This window comes from Fistularia commersonii, chromosome 21, assembly GCF_037954325.1.
Source record: "Fistularia commersonii isolate RoL2024-O1a breed Wild chromosome 21, RoL_Fcom_v1.0, whole genome shotgun sequence".
In the NCBI taxonomy this organism is placed as follows: Eukaryota; Metazoa; Chordata; class Actinopteri; order Syngnathiformes; family Fistulariidae; genus Fistularia; species Fistularia commersonii.
In genome coordinates this window covers 13,441,630-13,456,455 of record NC_141304.1, presented here as the reverse complement: position 1 = coordinate 13,456,455, position 14,826 = coordinate 13,441,630, and the positions used below count along the sequence as shown (strand labels likewise).

The 14,826-nt window shown below is 44.4% G+C and overlaps 1 protein-coding gene across 1 annotated transcript; it reads right to left on the bottom strand.

Annotated features, from left to right (window-relative positions):
- Positions 1–1,377: 1,377 nt before the first annotated feature.
- Positions 1,378–13,856, bottom strand: pcsk1 (proprotein convertase subtilisin/kexin type 1). Its single transcript, XM_086168461.1, has 14 exons — positions 13,526–13,856; positions 12,176–12,280; positions 11,947–12,069; positions 10,041–10,187; positions 9,118–9,194; positions 8,576–8,664; positions 8,152–8,324; positions 6,494–6,706; positions 6,288–6,388; positions 5,949–6,182; positions 4,304–4,461; positions 4,088–4,221; positions 3,675–3,836; positions 1,378–2,597 (listed from the first exon to the last, which is right to left on the bottom strand). The coding sequence occupies exons 1-14, from the start codon at positions 13,712–13,714 to the stop codon at positions 2,178–2,180; spliced, it is 2,325 nt and encodes a 774-aa protein (XP_086024587.1). The 5' UTR covers positions 13,715–13,856; the 3' UTR covers positions 1,378–2,177.
- Positions 13,857–14,826: the final 970 nt, after the last annotated feature.

Below are 14,826 nucleotides of genomic sequence, written 5' to 3'. Positions count from 1 at the left end.
CACTTTAAGGTGAGCAGTTCTTGTAAATTATACAGTTTATCCGAGAATATCCATGGGTTTTAATAAACAACAAGCCTTTGAACTGTCATATAAAGTCCAATATTTGAGTTTAATGACAAGTAGAGAACATACTTAGCATGTATTCAAGAAAAATAACTATATATTTAATTTTCATGACAATGTGACTGAATAATATATTTTTTGAATGTATTATTACAATATTTCTTAATAATTATTTCTTTACATATTAAAGTTGGTCTAATTCACATTACACTTACCATTTATTTTCAAATAAAACAACAGCAACCTAAAAGAACCTCCATCTTGTAGGTAGGGGGAGCTGTTGAAAAAAACGGTCGTCAAGTAGAAAGTACAATATGACAGTCATTGACACAAATTCATAAAATGTACTCGAGTACATGATTTGAGATACTGTACTCAGTTACTTTCCATGCAGCAACAGCAATTAACTGCTAGGCTAAATGCTGCAAGAAAATCAATCAATCACACTCGAGAGGTCACTTTGCAGTTTATTACGATAAATCTCTTGTTTTTATATATATGTCTATATTCATACAGGAATTGCAACATATCGGTTTATGTAAACAAATTTTGAGCTGAAAGTCAAGTCAGTCAAAAATAAAAACATAAAGAAAAGAGCACAGGCCACACCGACGAATGGATAAATTACAGGGTGCGTGTAAAGCGTTCTCCCGAGCATCGTCTTTTCCTGTCACCTTGCTGGCAGAGGAGCGGGGCAGGCATTTCCACACTGGACACTGTGTGTCATAAAATAACTCCAACATGTGAAAGTTTGACCTACACCGTGTGGAGATGAGCGTGCACATCGACTACAGAGTATATTAAGGCGTTCAAGATGAATGGACTCAATAGTGATAGTACGAAGCCGCTAGTCTTCGATGCGGCCGGTCAGCTTCTCGAGAATGATCGGTTTCGTTAATACCTAATACATAAAACTAAAAAAAAAGGTCCTGTTGAAAATATCAATGCAAGGAATCAAGGAAGTGATAATATTTGCTGTATCACCGATAATGAACAAACAACATGTCAGCCATTTGCACATTCACTGAAATACGTTGAAGCGTGACAGCGGAGAATTTGGCAGTGTTTCATTGGTCGTCACAACTACAGTCACTTCGGAGTAATCCAGTTAAAAATAAACCATTGAGGGATACTGTATATATTATTTCCATAAACTATGAGGATCCATAGAAAAATATTTCATTTTAATGCAGCATTGTACTTATACAAAATTAAATAAGAAGGTTTATTTGTGTTTTTTTTTTTTTTTTCTCCAGAAAGATTACCCGCTACGCTTTCTGTCATTCATGTTTCTCGAGCGGAGGTTGGTTCTGGTTTCTGTTCTAATAATGTTTCGTATCACCTGCATGTTCTCACAGTAAATAACATCTCACTTATGTACAGCCATGCTTTTAATACTTTGAAGAGTGAGTTTTGTCGACACCCTGAGAATAAATCATCTGTCAACGCATTTGAAACTTGTCAAATAGATGGGTAGATTATTTTTTTTTTGGTTTGTTTCAATTCGAATGTAAGCTGACACGAATGAAAAAAGGCTTTATGGCCATTATTTCTGCAAATAATTTACCCCCTTGTAGCGATGTAGAGTTTGCGCCCTCTTCTAACATGTGAAACACAATGAAGCGGGGATGCTGGACGTTTGTAAAACTCGATAGTTGAATCGGAATTTTTGAGTTAGAGGAAGAGGATTTTGTTGTTTTTCGATTCGCACTACAATCATTGTCTTTGTATAATGTATAAATAAAGTTAATTAGGTTTGACTTAGCACGCCTTGCATCTGCATGGAAATTCGAGATAAAAAGTGGGTTTCGGGGGGGCCTCTCAACACAGTCGGACTCGTATCAATGAGTTTCTGAATGCAAGGGGTAAATAAAGGAATATATCTATTGAGGGGGGTTGCACATGGACAGTGACTGGATATGCAGCATTTGGGGAACAAAACAAGTGAGGCAGGTTAAGAAGCAAGAGAACGCCTGAGCTCTTCTGCTTCCAAACCTAAAGTAACACACAACCAGACCGCTCCTCTCCTCTCCTCTCCTCTCCTCTCCTCTCCTCTCCTCTCCTCTCCTCTCCTCTCCTCTCCTCTCCTCTCCTCTCCTCTCCTCTCCTTTTTTTTACTTTTGTGCATCATCTAGTATCTGGAACAGGGCCTGGAGCAAACGGTCATCTCTGTGCCTGTAGGGCTTGGTGCTGTAAAAACCATCACTATAGTCGCTGTAGAAAGTGTCCTCTGGGTCGCTGTTCTTGTTGATCATGTCCAGGGCCTGGTACAGCCTCTGCGGGGGGAGTTTTGTTGCGATAGGAGAGATGTTTCTACTCGGTGGCTGCTTTCTCAAGGCAAATGAGGTCCTGGCTATGGACTGGGGCTGCTGCAGGACCGGGGACTGTCTGTTAAAGGCCGTCTGCAGTAAACGCAACAATGCCAGAGAGGGGGAGTAAGGGGAATTTGAGGGCTTTTGGGGGACCTTCTCCGGTCGAGAGGGAACCGAGGCCTCAGTCTCCGGCTTTGGATTCGACTGGGCCTCTGTTGGCTCCTGTGTCAAGGGAAAAATGTGAGGGAAAGAAAACATCAGAAAAACAAAACATACAAAAGACAGTGTTTTGTGTCTATTCATGATGCCTTTCTAATGACGGTCTTGTGTTTGCGCACTGCTGAGCAGGTCAGGGTGAAAATGATTGATAGAATAGAAAATATGTAAATTCAAAAATGCAAAGGTAAACTGTGGACACTTGTGCCTGACATTCGCCGCACACTTCAGGTCTAGTGTAACAATAGGAGCACGTTGAGTGCCATCTGAGTGCCGCTGAGACAGAAAAGGCTCGTACAAATGACGTCTCTTTAGCATTTTAGCATTTATTTCAATTATACATACACTAAACTGAGGATGTCATATTTTTCCCTGAATTCCAAAGACTTGCTTTGTCCTGAAATAAACAAATACAGCGCTCCTTTTTCTTATAATGCACCAAGCGCATATATTATTATTTTTTATTTCTGGAGGCCATATCGAGTAGCCAATCTAATTGGATTTCTATTGTGTTGCAGGCAAACTGTGGAGGCTGTTACAGTGAGGAACCTTAAACTTAAATTGATTGAAACTTAACTGGATGTGACTGGCATATTGTTAGGCCTATGGCAAACGCAAAACACCCCCAAATAGTGTCAAAGTGCTGCTGACATCAACACCACAAGCGTGTATCATCAATACCGACAGAGGACGGGCTATTGGATGCTTCACGAGCAGATTAAATTAACTAAAATGGATATTTTTAATTGTTTTTTTTTTTTTTTTGAAACAGCGGGTATACTTGGTAAGGTTTGGCAGGCCATTGTTAACGTTACGGTTACAACACAACAGTAAAGATATTTAAAAGTAAAGAAATTAGATGATACACGTGAATACAAATGTACCCACAGTGGCATCAGTCATGCAGAAAAAAAATGATCACTAATGAGAAATTATCAATCCAGCTATCCACTCTCAGTCAAATAAACCATTGACTCGTGTGTTTCACGAGTCATTTCTGTTCAACTACCATCCTTTATTCTGTTTCACGCATCATGCAACCATAAACCAGTGATGCGGTCTTTGCAATGCATGTGTTCTTACCTCCGTCAAGTCATCCATATGCTCCACACCGCGTCGGTCATTCTGCACGGCGTTGTAAGGAATGTACACTCGCGGTTTCTTCATGTGATCTGGCTTTTCCGATGTTCCATGGAGAATCAACTTCCAGTTCAAAATCCGCCCCTCGTTCTCCATGCGGCCAGACTGCAATGTGGTCAGGAAGCTGATTTAGCCAACAGGATGCTAGCACTTATATAAATTGACCAACACATTAGTAGATAATCGTTTTCTGAAGGAACTCTAAACCGCATATGAAATTTTAATGAATATTTTATGACTTCAGCAATTGCGCCTCCAATCTGCAGTTTGACATATTTAATCATGCAAAGGCATAAAGACGTTTTGGTGATTAAAAAAACAAACAAACAAAAAAAAAAAACCAACGTGTAACTCACAGTGTCAGTGATTTTTAGGGTCCAAGTGCCGGTGGGATCTTCTCCCCATGTATGAACAGACATGAAGTCCCAGTTTCTGAAGCCATTAGATGATGTATCCCGCTCTCGCTCAGCCAGCAGCACAGTGCTGGTGCCTGGGGAGAAAGGAAATGCTCATTTGAGAGCTTTGCATAACTCCAATGTTTGTGTCAGTGGATTTCTGTGCACATCTCTCACCAGATGGGGATATGAGCGTGATGTGCAGGTCCCCTCTCCTGGTATATTCAATGCTGGCCTCCACCTGCACGTGCTCCAAAGAACGGATCGCGTTTTCCTGCCCGGCGCAGGCTTTGGTCGGAATCTCTATCGTAGTCTCCCCGGCTGCTTTCAGTTCCCTGGGGGAAGAATTAAAATAGCAGGGAATTAGGCACACAAACAGCTCACCATAACAACAGAAGTCTGTCATGTCTGCCATGCAGGTCCCTGACATGTTCTCATTATAGCACACAGAAGCAACAAGAGCAGATGGAAAAACAACAAAACAGATTCGCATACCGCACAAACTGCATGATAATGCCGGAATCGCCAGCAGGAAATCAAAGTCTGGAAAATGTCAATAAAGGTGGTCTCGTCATATCATCCAGACTGCTTTAGACCGTTGCGTGACAAGATTCGGTTTGACGACAGCGGCACCGGCGCGGCCGAAGCACGCGTGAGATTCACAGACAGATTTGAATGCCTTTGGTCATTCATTTGCAAAAAAACAGTTAATCCCTTTCTCTCCCAGACATGAATGAAAGGATTTTGGTGTTCAAGCTGTCATAAAACTAGAGGGGGTCGTAGTCTAGCGAGCGTTGACGGAAATGCGGAACCAAATCCACTGGATTAAACAGAGATGTTGCAAGGTAATGGAGCGACTGGTTGTTGGAGAAACCGAGTCCCATAAACCAAAAACAAATGGGGTGAAACGGACTCTTAAAGGAGCGCCGGGAACGACCTGCAAAAGCTGTCTGAAGCTTTGAGTTGGTGAAATTCAAAAATGTTTTCGTCGACAACAAGTTGCAACCAGCATCCGCCCACAGTTTTAATGGAAAATCGATACAAAAGGGATCCCGAAAAGAACATCTGTGACAGAATAGACAGAGATTCATCCTCCGGTCCACGCCGCTCACGCTTTGCATTTGGATAATGAACTCTTTCGGTGGAGTAATTTGCATTTATCAACAAGTGCGTGCAAGTGACTGGATCCGTCATTGTTAAGATAAGATTAAAATAAAATAAGGAAAGCGCTTTCGATTCATTATTCGGCGTTACTGTTCTGACCGCACTTGAAAAGCGAAGGTGGCTTCTTGTAATTGTTTTGCTGGATTCTAAACCGCGAATCCAGCAAAGCACTTCAAGCACTCAGATGGGACGGAGGCATCGATGTGATGTCATGAGGAGTTAATAATAGTTTGCCCGCTGCCGTATGATACAAATCGATAAAATCTCCTGAAATAAATTCGGAGGTCTTTTTCCGAACGGTCCTGCGACTCCAAAAGTGAAAAGTCATAGAGCAGCTCATGTTTTTGAGTGGAACTCGGGTCTTACCGGCCTGTTGCGTGATGCAGTTACTGGGCCACGCTGTTCCACTTTCTACATTCAGGCGTAAATGAAATGTTCAGGAAAGAAGAAGCCAGGGGAGAGCCCTCAATCATGTCAAAATGTCCTCTTCTTTGGGACTAATACAGGATTATCTTATCTTAAACTGTTGACCCCAAACAGAGACCATGTGATCAAAAAGCTCAAGGCGCACCTCCTGTTTCTTTGCGACTTTCTTTTTTTCTTATTCCTTTTTGAAGCCAACCATCTATGAAACACGGTATTCAGAGTGTTCACATACCTGGGCTGGAATGAGTCATCTCTGACTATACATTGCTTCTTCTCCGGTACGTGCCTCCAGGTGGCCGGGTCCGCGAGATCCACCAGCGCTTTCGCATTGAGCAGTCCAAAGCCGAAGCGACTGTTGACCATCAGTCCTGCCCCGTTTCTCTTCCACCCCGGGTTATTGGCTAACGGATCAAACTCTGAGGTCCAGACAACAATGTGCTGGAGGTCTCTCCAGGTTAGATCCGGACTGTTGAACGAAAATGCAAAGGGTAGCGGGACGACGATTAAAAAACGGACGAATAGTTTGTCTTTAGCGTTAAATGACGCTTTTGCATTTGCAAAGTCGGCATACTTTTGTTCCAGCGCGAGAGCAAATATTCCAGCAGCCAAGGGTGCCGAAGCTGACGTTCCAGTGTGAGTCTGAGTGCACTCATTGTGCAGATCGGCACTCGTCTGACGCAAAAAAAAGAAGCCAAAAAGACAAATATTGTTGAACATGATGCCTAATAGTCAGAATATCAGCAGGTGTGTAAATAGGTAACAAGCAAAGTCACTCACGATTCTCTGGTCGGTGTAATCTCCGCTGCTGTACGCGGTCGCCAGTGTTGAGGAGCACTTCTCGGCATACCAGGGGGACAAGCCCTGCTGGGAGGCGCTGCTGATTGAGATGGTGTAGATGCTGTCTGTGTAACCATCGCAGTCACAGTTATCACCCTGGCGGCCTCCATTACCCGATGCCCAAACAAAGATCGAGCCTTTTCCACCCCGACCCTGCGGAGAGCATGATGGAAAGAGCTGAAGCGACACGTGGTGGAAGTGACGTCGCACCGAATGCGATGTCGACTTTGTCGACGTTTATTTACAGTACCGTCCAGACCGGGGCTGGGGCTGTATGAGAACTCTGAAGGGTGATGGAGGGCCAAAAACCAACGAGAACTTCAACCTAATTCTGCTCAATATTAATTATGTCCCATTGTAAAAGGCTGTAAATTACATTCTTTGATTAGCTGCTACTGGTTATTGGAATAATAAGCATTTTCTGTAAGTATTTATATAAACAGATGAGATTATGGTGTTGATCAAACAGGAATATACTCCTTTTTAAGTAATAAACAATCATGACATCAGTGTTCTCATAAGTCTAACTTGTTGACTTGTTAACTAAAAAGATGTTCTTCCAATATAAACTTATACAACTGATCAACTTAATGCAAAAAGCAAAAAATACTGTTTTTTTTTAATTTGTTTTTAGCTATGTTTACTTGTTAAGTGAGAGAAATCCAGCCTGACTTGGGCTTGAATAAGTGCACCTGAAATCTGGCTGAATATCTAAAATAGACATGTGAAGGTCAGCAGAGAGGTGGTCATCGATGAGAGAACTTCTGGATTTGCTGGGCAGCGTCAAGAAAAAAATATTTAAAATACTCTGAGACTGCTCTGTCCTTCAGGTAAAACTCCAGATTTCCTGCCCATATTAGTACTGCAGAATCAAACAAAACTCATGGCCTGAAAATGTCTTAGTTTTTCTGGCAATTTTGTGGGATAATGCGTAACTGGCCTTGGAAGCTGCATGGCCGTGCAAAGCTTTGCATCTTCCCCCATGTTTGGTCATGTAGCGAAGATTCAAATTGTAATCCTTATACACCGCTTTACCTTAACCTCTGTAAATAAATATTTAGCGGCCCACGTCCTGTTGGAGCTGACATTTCGAGGGCTAACTGTTTAGCATCACTCGTCTCAGTTCACGCACCCACGTCATGGATGTGTGTGTGCGTGCGTCCAAAAATGTTGAAAAAAGGCATTGTTTTTTTAAATGTAAAAAAAGAAACATGTATAACATTAACAGAATATAAATACGGATGTGGCCATAAAATGGGCAGGTCTGGATGAGACGGTTAAAAACACGAGGATCAGTATGACAAAAATGTGTAGCAGGGTTCAGTGATGCAACACTATAAATCAATTATTGATTTAAATTTGAAAAATGTTCCACTCGTCATCGTGTTCAATTGTGTTTTGGAAACCCTTTTCCAGTTTCATTTTAATACATCACTGTCTAATTTCACTGAATACTCCCGTATTGAATAAACGGTATCACTTCAACAAATATGCTCATTTAAATATTGGAAACGGAATCACATCATTTTGAGACCCGTGATTTAGACCGACGCCAATCGGTTTAAACATTCGCTAGCTGAGTGTGAGCAGAAATGTACCTTCTGGATGCCATATTCAAAAGCCTTCTGGGCCAGCCTGCCCGGACCCTCCACCGTCTTTCCATCATCGTTGGGTCCCCAGCTGGCGCTGTAGATGTCCACGTGGTCGGGGTTGAAGCCGATAGAACTGGCCTCGATGGCGTCGGTCACGATTCCGTCCAGCATGCGTATTCCTGAGCGGGGAGAACGAGGGATGGCAAAGATAAAATGAAAAATAAAAACCTCAGATGCTACGGTCATGACATGCACAGTGTTGTTTCACTGGATTGGAGTACAGTAATTTTGCAAAGTGTGATTATGTAACTCCCCGGCCTGAAAAAAAAAACAAAATTCCCCATATGCTTTAAAAATGAAGTGTAAACACTCGGGTGATTTTTGATGTTTGTTTTTTTTTTTTGTCACTTATTTGCACACGAGCTCTTACCCCCAACCTTGGAGTTGAATGCTACGCCAACACCGCATTTATTGTTGTCCGCCTGCATGGCGATCTCACCGGCGCACCTGGTCCCATGCCTGCAAACATCACGATTATTTAACACGAGAAGCTTCTTTTAATATAACCCCGAAAAAATGTTTTTTCCAATGCGGCATCCTAAATTTTCAGAGTATAACCGTATTGTTCGGTGGCACCGTTTCATTTATAACGCATCGCTCGTAAATCAACAGAGTCGCTCCAGATGACAGGAGGTCATCTGGCGCAGTGTTTTCTGTCAACTGGCAGAAGAAAACTCGATTGATGGTTAGTTTGATTTCAGTGTTCTGGTAGCAGAGGATTAATACAATCTTTTTTGGAACGCCGGTATCTGTCACGGCCATCAGTTGTGCAGCCCACCGGCAGAAGACGTCCATGTCGGACAAATCTACAAGTATAGCGAGAGTGTTTTGATTATATCTAAGGAGCTGTAAATTACCGATATGGGTTGATTTGACAGCGGCGGCCTGGAAAAACTTCAAGTCGGCGCTTACTTGTTTTCGTTGGTGGAGTCGTATCTGGGGAAAGGGTCCGGGTCGTTGTCGTTGAAATCGAAGCTGGCCGCCGCGTCCTGTGAAAAACAAAAATGATCAGGCCACGGTTTGATTCGTCAGGGCCGATCTGTTGCCTCGGAGACACGTTTGATTGGCGCCAATAGCATCCGCTACCTCTTGCATAATTCAAAGTGTTGGAAACAGTCGCTTTTGCCTGAGGGTTGTGTCTTGGTTGTTTGAAAATGCATGAATTTTATGTCCTCGCCTAGAGTTCATAACTCACCTCCCCATCATTCTCCTGCGGTGACAACCCTAACACCTTAACAGTCATATTCAGGGTCATTTAATTCGGATAAAGCTTTCATTCGGCATCAGGATCACAATAACAGTTTTAGTGTCTGATTTAAATCACAGACCTGTGACTGTCATTTTAGAATTATCGGCGTGATGTTATGCAAATGCTCGAACGCCGCGCTCGCCAAGGACGAGCGCTTTGGTTCATTGAGCCTCTTTGATTAATCAACCTTAACTTAATGATGTTGCGAGTTGTTTCCAGCAGCCTTGCTGTCATACATTATCTCGGTTTATCCTCATCCCTCTCATTATGCAGCGGCGCCTTGCCTTTGGAAGCAGCGCCGTTAACTATAGATGGGGCTTTTCGCAGGAGAAATGATGCTAGAATGCGACCTCAGCCTCGGTGTTAATTCTGATGTTATGTATCTTTATCCGAATCTGAACTTTCGGACTTCAAAAATGTCACTCCTGGATGTCATTGTTTTTTTTTCTCGCCGAAGTACAATTAAACAGCGGTTATTATTTCATTGCTGCCTTTACGGACAGCCTTGCGAGGTGTCATCACCATTGTTGCCGTGGCAACGGCAGACCCAGACGTCGGGGCTGTATCCATGGTAACGGTATCTTACGTAGTTGGAGTAGATGTCTGTGTGGTTCCACTCCAGCCCGTCATCCAGAACGGTGATGACCACCCCTTTTCCGGTGATGCCTTTCTGCCACACCGGGATCACATGCAGGTCCAACTTCGGCAGAGACGAAGACGTCCGCGTGTCTTGCTGGAGGACGGGGACGAAAACGACACAAATTTGTTATTGGAACCTGAGCCCCGAGGCTAAGCGGTCCTTAAATGCTATCAAACATGATAAAAAGGTTAGTCCTATCGTGGTCTCACAGCTGCCAGCGCTGACCTTTTTACGAAAAAAGTCATCGCTCTATTGTGAGTTTTCCCTTTGTCGGGGCTGGAGTCCAACACGACAGCCACTTCAAGACCGGCTGTTGTGCACAAGGGTCATAATGAGCGCTCGCTTTTGTGTTAAATCCCTCTAGATTTAACCCACGTGACGGCGGGGGAAAGCAAGTGGTTTGTTGCTTTAAACGGTGTCTGTCTGCTCCCGGCCAAATAAGAACTCTCTTTGCTTTTTCACTCTTTGCGCATCGTGCACAGACACTGCAGAACACCAGCCCAAGATGTGACTCATCCCTGTGATGTATTGCCTCTCCTTGGCCCCCCACGTCGGATTTCTTTTCCCCCGACCGCAGCTCCGGCTCGGATTGCTGTTTTACTTGAAGACTTGCATCTGACTAAAATGGCAGTAAATGTCACACACGACTCGCTTTCCACTTCCAGGTGAAAATGTGTTGTTTTTTTTTTTAAATCGATTTCCTCCAAAGCTTACGATGGCCTCTCTTTCGTTCTACCAGCACATGACTCACTCCCTGATGTTGGTGGCGGCTGCCGCATATATTAGTATCTCTACACAGATTGCATGATAGAGCCAAAAGCTATCCCTCAATGCACACACACACACACACACACGCTCTCCAAGTATGAGTCACCCAATTTAAATTATTGGGCAGTCACCCACTCATGATAGATGTAGACAGTCATCTCGTTCTCCCTCCGCCTCGCTGGCCTCCGTCACACGGCCCCGCCCTTCGCTAATCTCGGTCATCATCACGTCTGCCGACGTCAACATCCGCGAAAAACCGCTTGCGCTTCCTCCCATTTCCTCAGCCACTCATCAATTTTCAACATTAAATATCCGACATGTCAGTGAGCTTTTTTTCCCGCCATCGCTGGATGGTGTTTTGTGTAAATACAGAGAAAATACAAACAAAAGCGCCTTTCGGGAAAAAAAACCTGGAAGTTTTATTTGCGGCTAGTTGGACTTTATCAGGGATTTATATGAACAGCTGTTCATCCTATGTTGCCATAGTGACACAGAACACTGGTGGTTTGACATATTTGGTTAATCCTCTTTCCACATAACTTTCCGCTTTATGTTAAGCTTACGGATCAACGTCGGCGAAGGTGTAAGTGACGGCTGGAACGTCGGGGTCAGCCCGCGGTCACGCTGAAGAGAGCGTGTCGGTAATGGATCCGGAAGTCCGTGCGCAGCCGGGACAATCTACTGTTCTCCACGACGACTCGGCCTCGGCGGGCTAAAACATCCCATTCAGGGAAAATTGGGACTTAATGCATGGCGCTGTACTCTCCTCCATCCTGCTGGATTATATCTCCGCCGCTCTCATCTCCACATGGACCGCTTTACCAATTAAGCAAATGGCTCTTTTGGCTGTTTGATAGCCCTGCGATAGTTTGTTTTTTTCTTTTGTACATTTTCCCCGTCAAAAAGCACCTTTTTTTGTTTGCGCACATTGTACCAATTGCCGCCAATACAGCTGAGGCCCTCTGGAGCTTCTCGCGGAAAAATAAAACCAGCTGCATGCAAACACACACACACATATAAATCTATACATTTGACTTTTTTTTTTCACATCAGTTGTTTATCCAGTACTTTTCTGGAGACTCACCAGGTACCACTGTTGATTCCACATGGGGTCGTCAAACAGCTTGTCCGCCGGGCAATCCCTGCAGTCCCCGAGGGATGCCCGTTTATTGCGCCGCTTCTCGTATTGCTGCTCCGCCCACAGCACCTTCGGGTCAAGATGTGATTATTATTTTAATCTGAGATAAGGTGATAAAGGAGCCGACGAATTCCTCGGGAAAGATTTTAGGAGCTAATCCAAAGATGCTGCTCACCCGATCATCCTCTGACAGTTTCCTGGTGATGTGTTCGGCGCTTCGTTTCATTCTGCTGGGATGTTTGCGGTGTCTGAAGAGGAAATGGTCTTCCAGGGCCCCGATCTGCAAAGCGGAGGACACGATATACTGCAAATGAGTTGATCTGGTCCCTGTTCCGTCAGACAACAACAATTGATGATCCTCAGTGACACCGATGACTGATGAATTACAAATCAAATTTAATTTTGGTTCAAAAATTTTAAATTTACTATCTACTGTGATTTAACTACTAATTGCAGCTTCCTGTGTCACTGATAGTAAACAAAAAAAAAAAAAGATGTAAAAAGTTTAAACCGGTGGAAATGCTTCAATAGAGACCGCAAAGAGGAGTGTGATGATAAACTATTCATTCATTCATGATTTATACCACCTATCCCGGGCTCAGGGTTGCCTGGATTCTATCCCAGCTGGTGTTGGCCGAGAGAGCCGGCGTTCACCCTGGATCGGCCACATATCGAAAGATGCAACCGTTCACACGTCTGGAGGACTTTGGGTCTCCAGTGAACCTCCGGCTTGTTTTTCCACGAAGGGAGGAACCCGGAGAACCTGAAGGAAACCCACGCCGTTCCCGTTGAACAATAAGACTCCACGCAGAAAAGCCCCCTCAGAACCGAGGTAGAGATCTTCTCGCTGTGAGGTGGAAGCGCTAACTGCTGCCCTGCCCTTTACTGATATTGATTATACATATTGATCGGCATTAAAACATGAATTTGATATCTTGACCAGGAAAACTAACCCCTTGTTGGTGGTGGCGGCGGTGGTGGGGGGTAATGTAAACACAGCCGTTAAGCTCAGTGGATCACTGGCCTCCGCAGCTACAGGTCTCCGAGGAATTAAGAACCAGCTTTACCGCATATTGTGATCGTATTTACGCAAGAATGAAGAATGAAACGAGCCAAGGTGGGGGAAAAAAAAAAAAACTGGCAAAGGCAGGGAAACGAAAAACCCGAGTCCCAGATTACGGGTTAGCAGAAGTGTGTAAACAGTGAGTCATAGATTAATTAAATCCCCCCCGCTTTAATTCAGCAGCGTTCTGAATGCGGTGTGTGCTTTTGGGCTATCATAAAACCAATGAGTTTCCAGTCTGATGGCTTCATCAGGCAGAGCAGAGGAGCTGATACTGCCTGCCAGCCTTCCCTGCTGTTACAACACTGTCTATTTCATTTTTGCCTTCATGCTTCAGATGTTTCCACTGTTTCACGTTATGGCTGCATCCATCACAAAGCTTATTCATAGGGAGGATAATGAAAAAAAAGTCCAAGCCGGGTGTTTTTTTTTTTTTTGTTTGTTTGTTTTTTGCAGACCTACCTGTCGGACCAGTTGGTAGTCCAGCTCCCTGGCGATGGCCTCTGCAGCGCCCAGCCCGCCGGGGATCTCCACCGCCCACTCGTTGAGGTACTGCCTGTCCCCGAAGGAGAGCCCCTGAGCCCGGGGCTGCGCGGAGGAGAGGACGGCGAGAACACAGCACATCACCGCTGGACGGCATCTCACTTCCATCTCAGAGAAAATTCAGCAGGACCGGAAAGGTAAAAAAAAAAATTAAATAAATAAAAATAAAAAAAAGATTAAAAAAATTACGTTTTTTGGGCCCCAAATGAAACTAAAAAGAAAAAGAGAGAGATTAAAAAAAAAAAAAAAGGAATCTTGACGCGTCGCGGTTCCTTGAGGAGCGGCCGGGCGGAGATGGAGGTGCCGTGGATCTGCGCGTCCGTCAAGGAATGGAAGGAGAGAGGGGGATGCGTGTGCATGTGTGTGTGTGCGGTAAGGTGCTCACACGTCAAATTACGGTTGCTATGACGTCAGTTTGTCGTCCACGTTCGGCAAGAGTTCGCGTCCCGCTGGGACGAAGCCGAAACAGGAGGGGCGGCGGGAGGAACTAAAAATACTCCTGGAGGAGGAGGAGGAGAAAGAGGAGGAGGAGGAGGAAGAGACGCGGTGATGAAATACGGCAAGTGATGCAAATCTCACGGTCCCACAAGATGAATCCCGTTCGTGCACGTTTGTGAATGGTTGTCACGGAGACGCGCGTCCGACTGACTCCGGTGGCGGCTGCAGAAGCACCGGCTGCAGAACCGTGCGTCGGGGTCGGGATGGACGCGGAAAGGTGACCGAGATGGAGGTCAGGTTTCAGCACCATGGACAGCTCCTCCATAGATAACAGTGTCGTCATCATGACATATTTTGCGTGTCATCGTGACACTAAAAACGCATCAAAATACAGCATTTATTCATAATTAATAATAATCATAATTGGAAATGTCTGCGGAGGTTCTCATTCACGGTGAATTCTTGTCGAAATCTTCTCGTCTCGGCAACTGGACCTGAATTTCTTCACTTGAAGATCTTTCTTCAGTTCTACTGAAACGTCTTCACCTTGTTCACGCTGATCAACTCTTCCATTTTCACAACAAGCCACTATAACCCAGACCCGCCCAAAAACCTTGCAGTTGTGTTCCGGAAACTCCCCGCGGGTCATTAGAACCGAAGAAGCCTCTCGGAACGAGGGCCGAAACGGCTTCCAGAGGAGAAATTCAAGTCCAGTTGCCGAGATGAGAAGATTTCGACAAGAATTCATAATTATAAGTCATATCTTTCGCTGCATAGTGAAG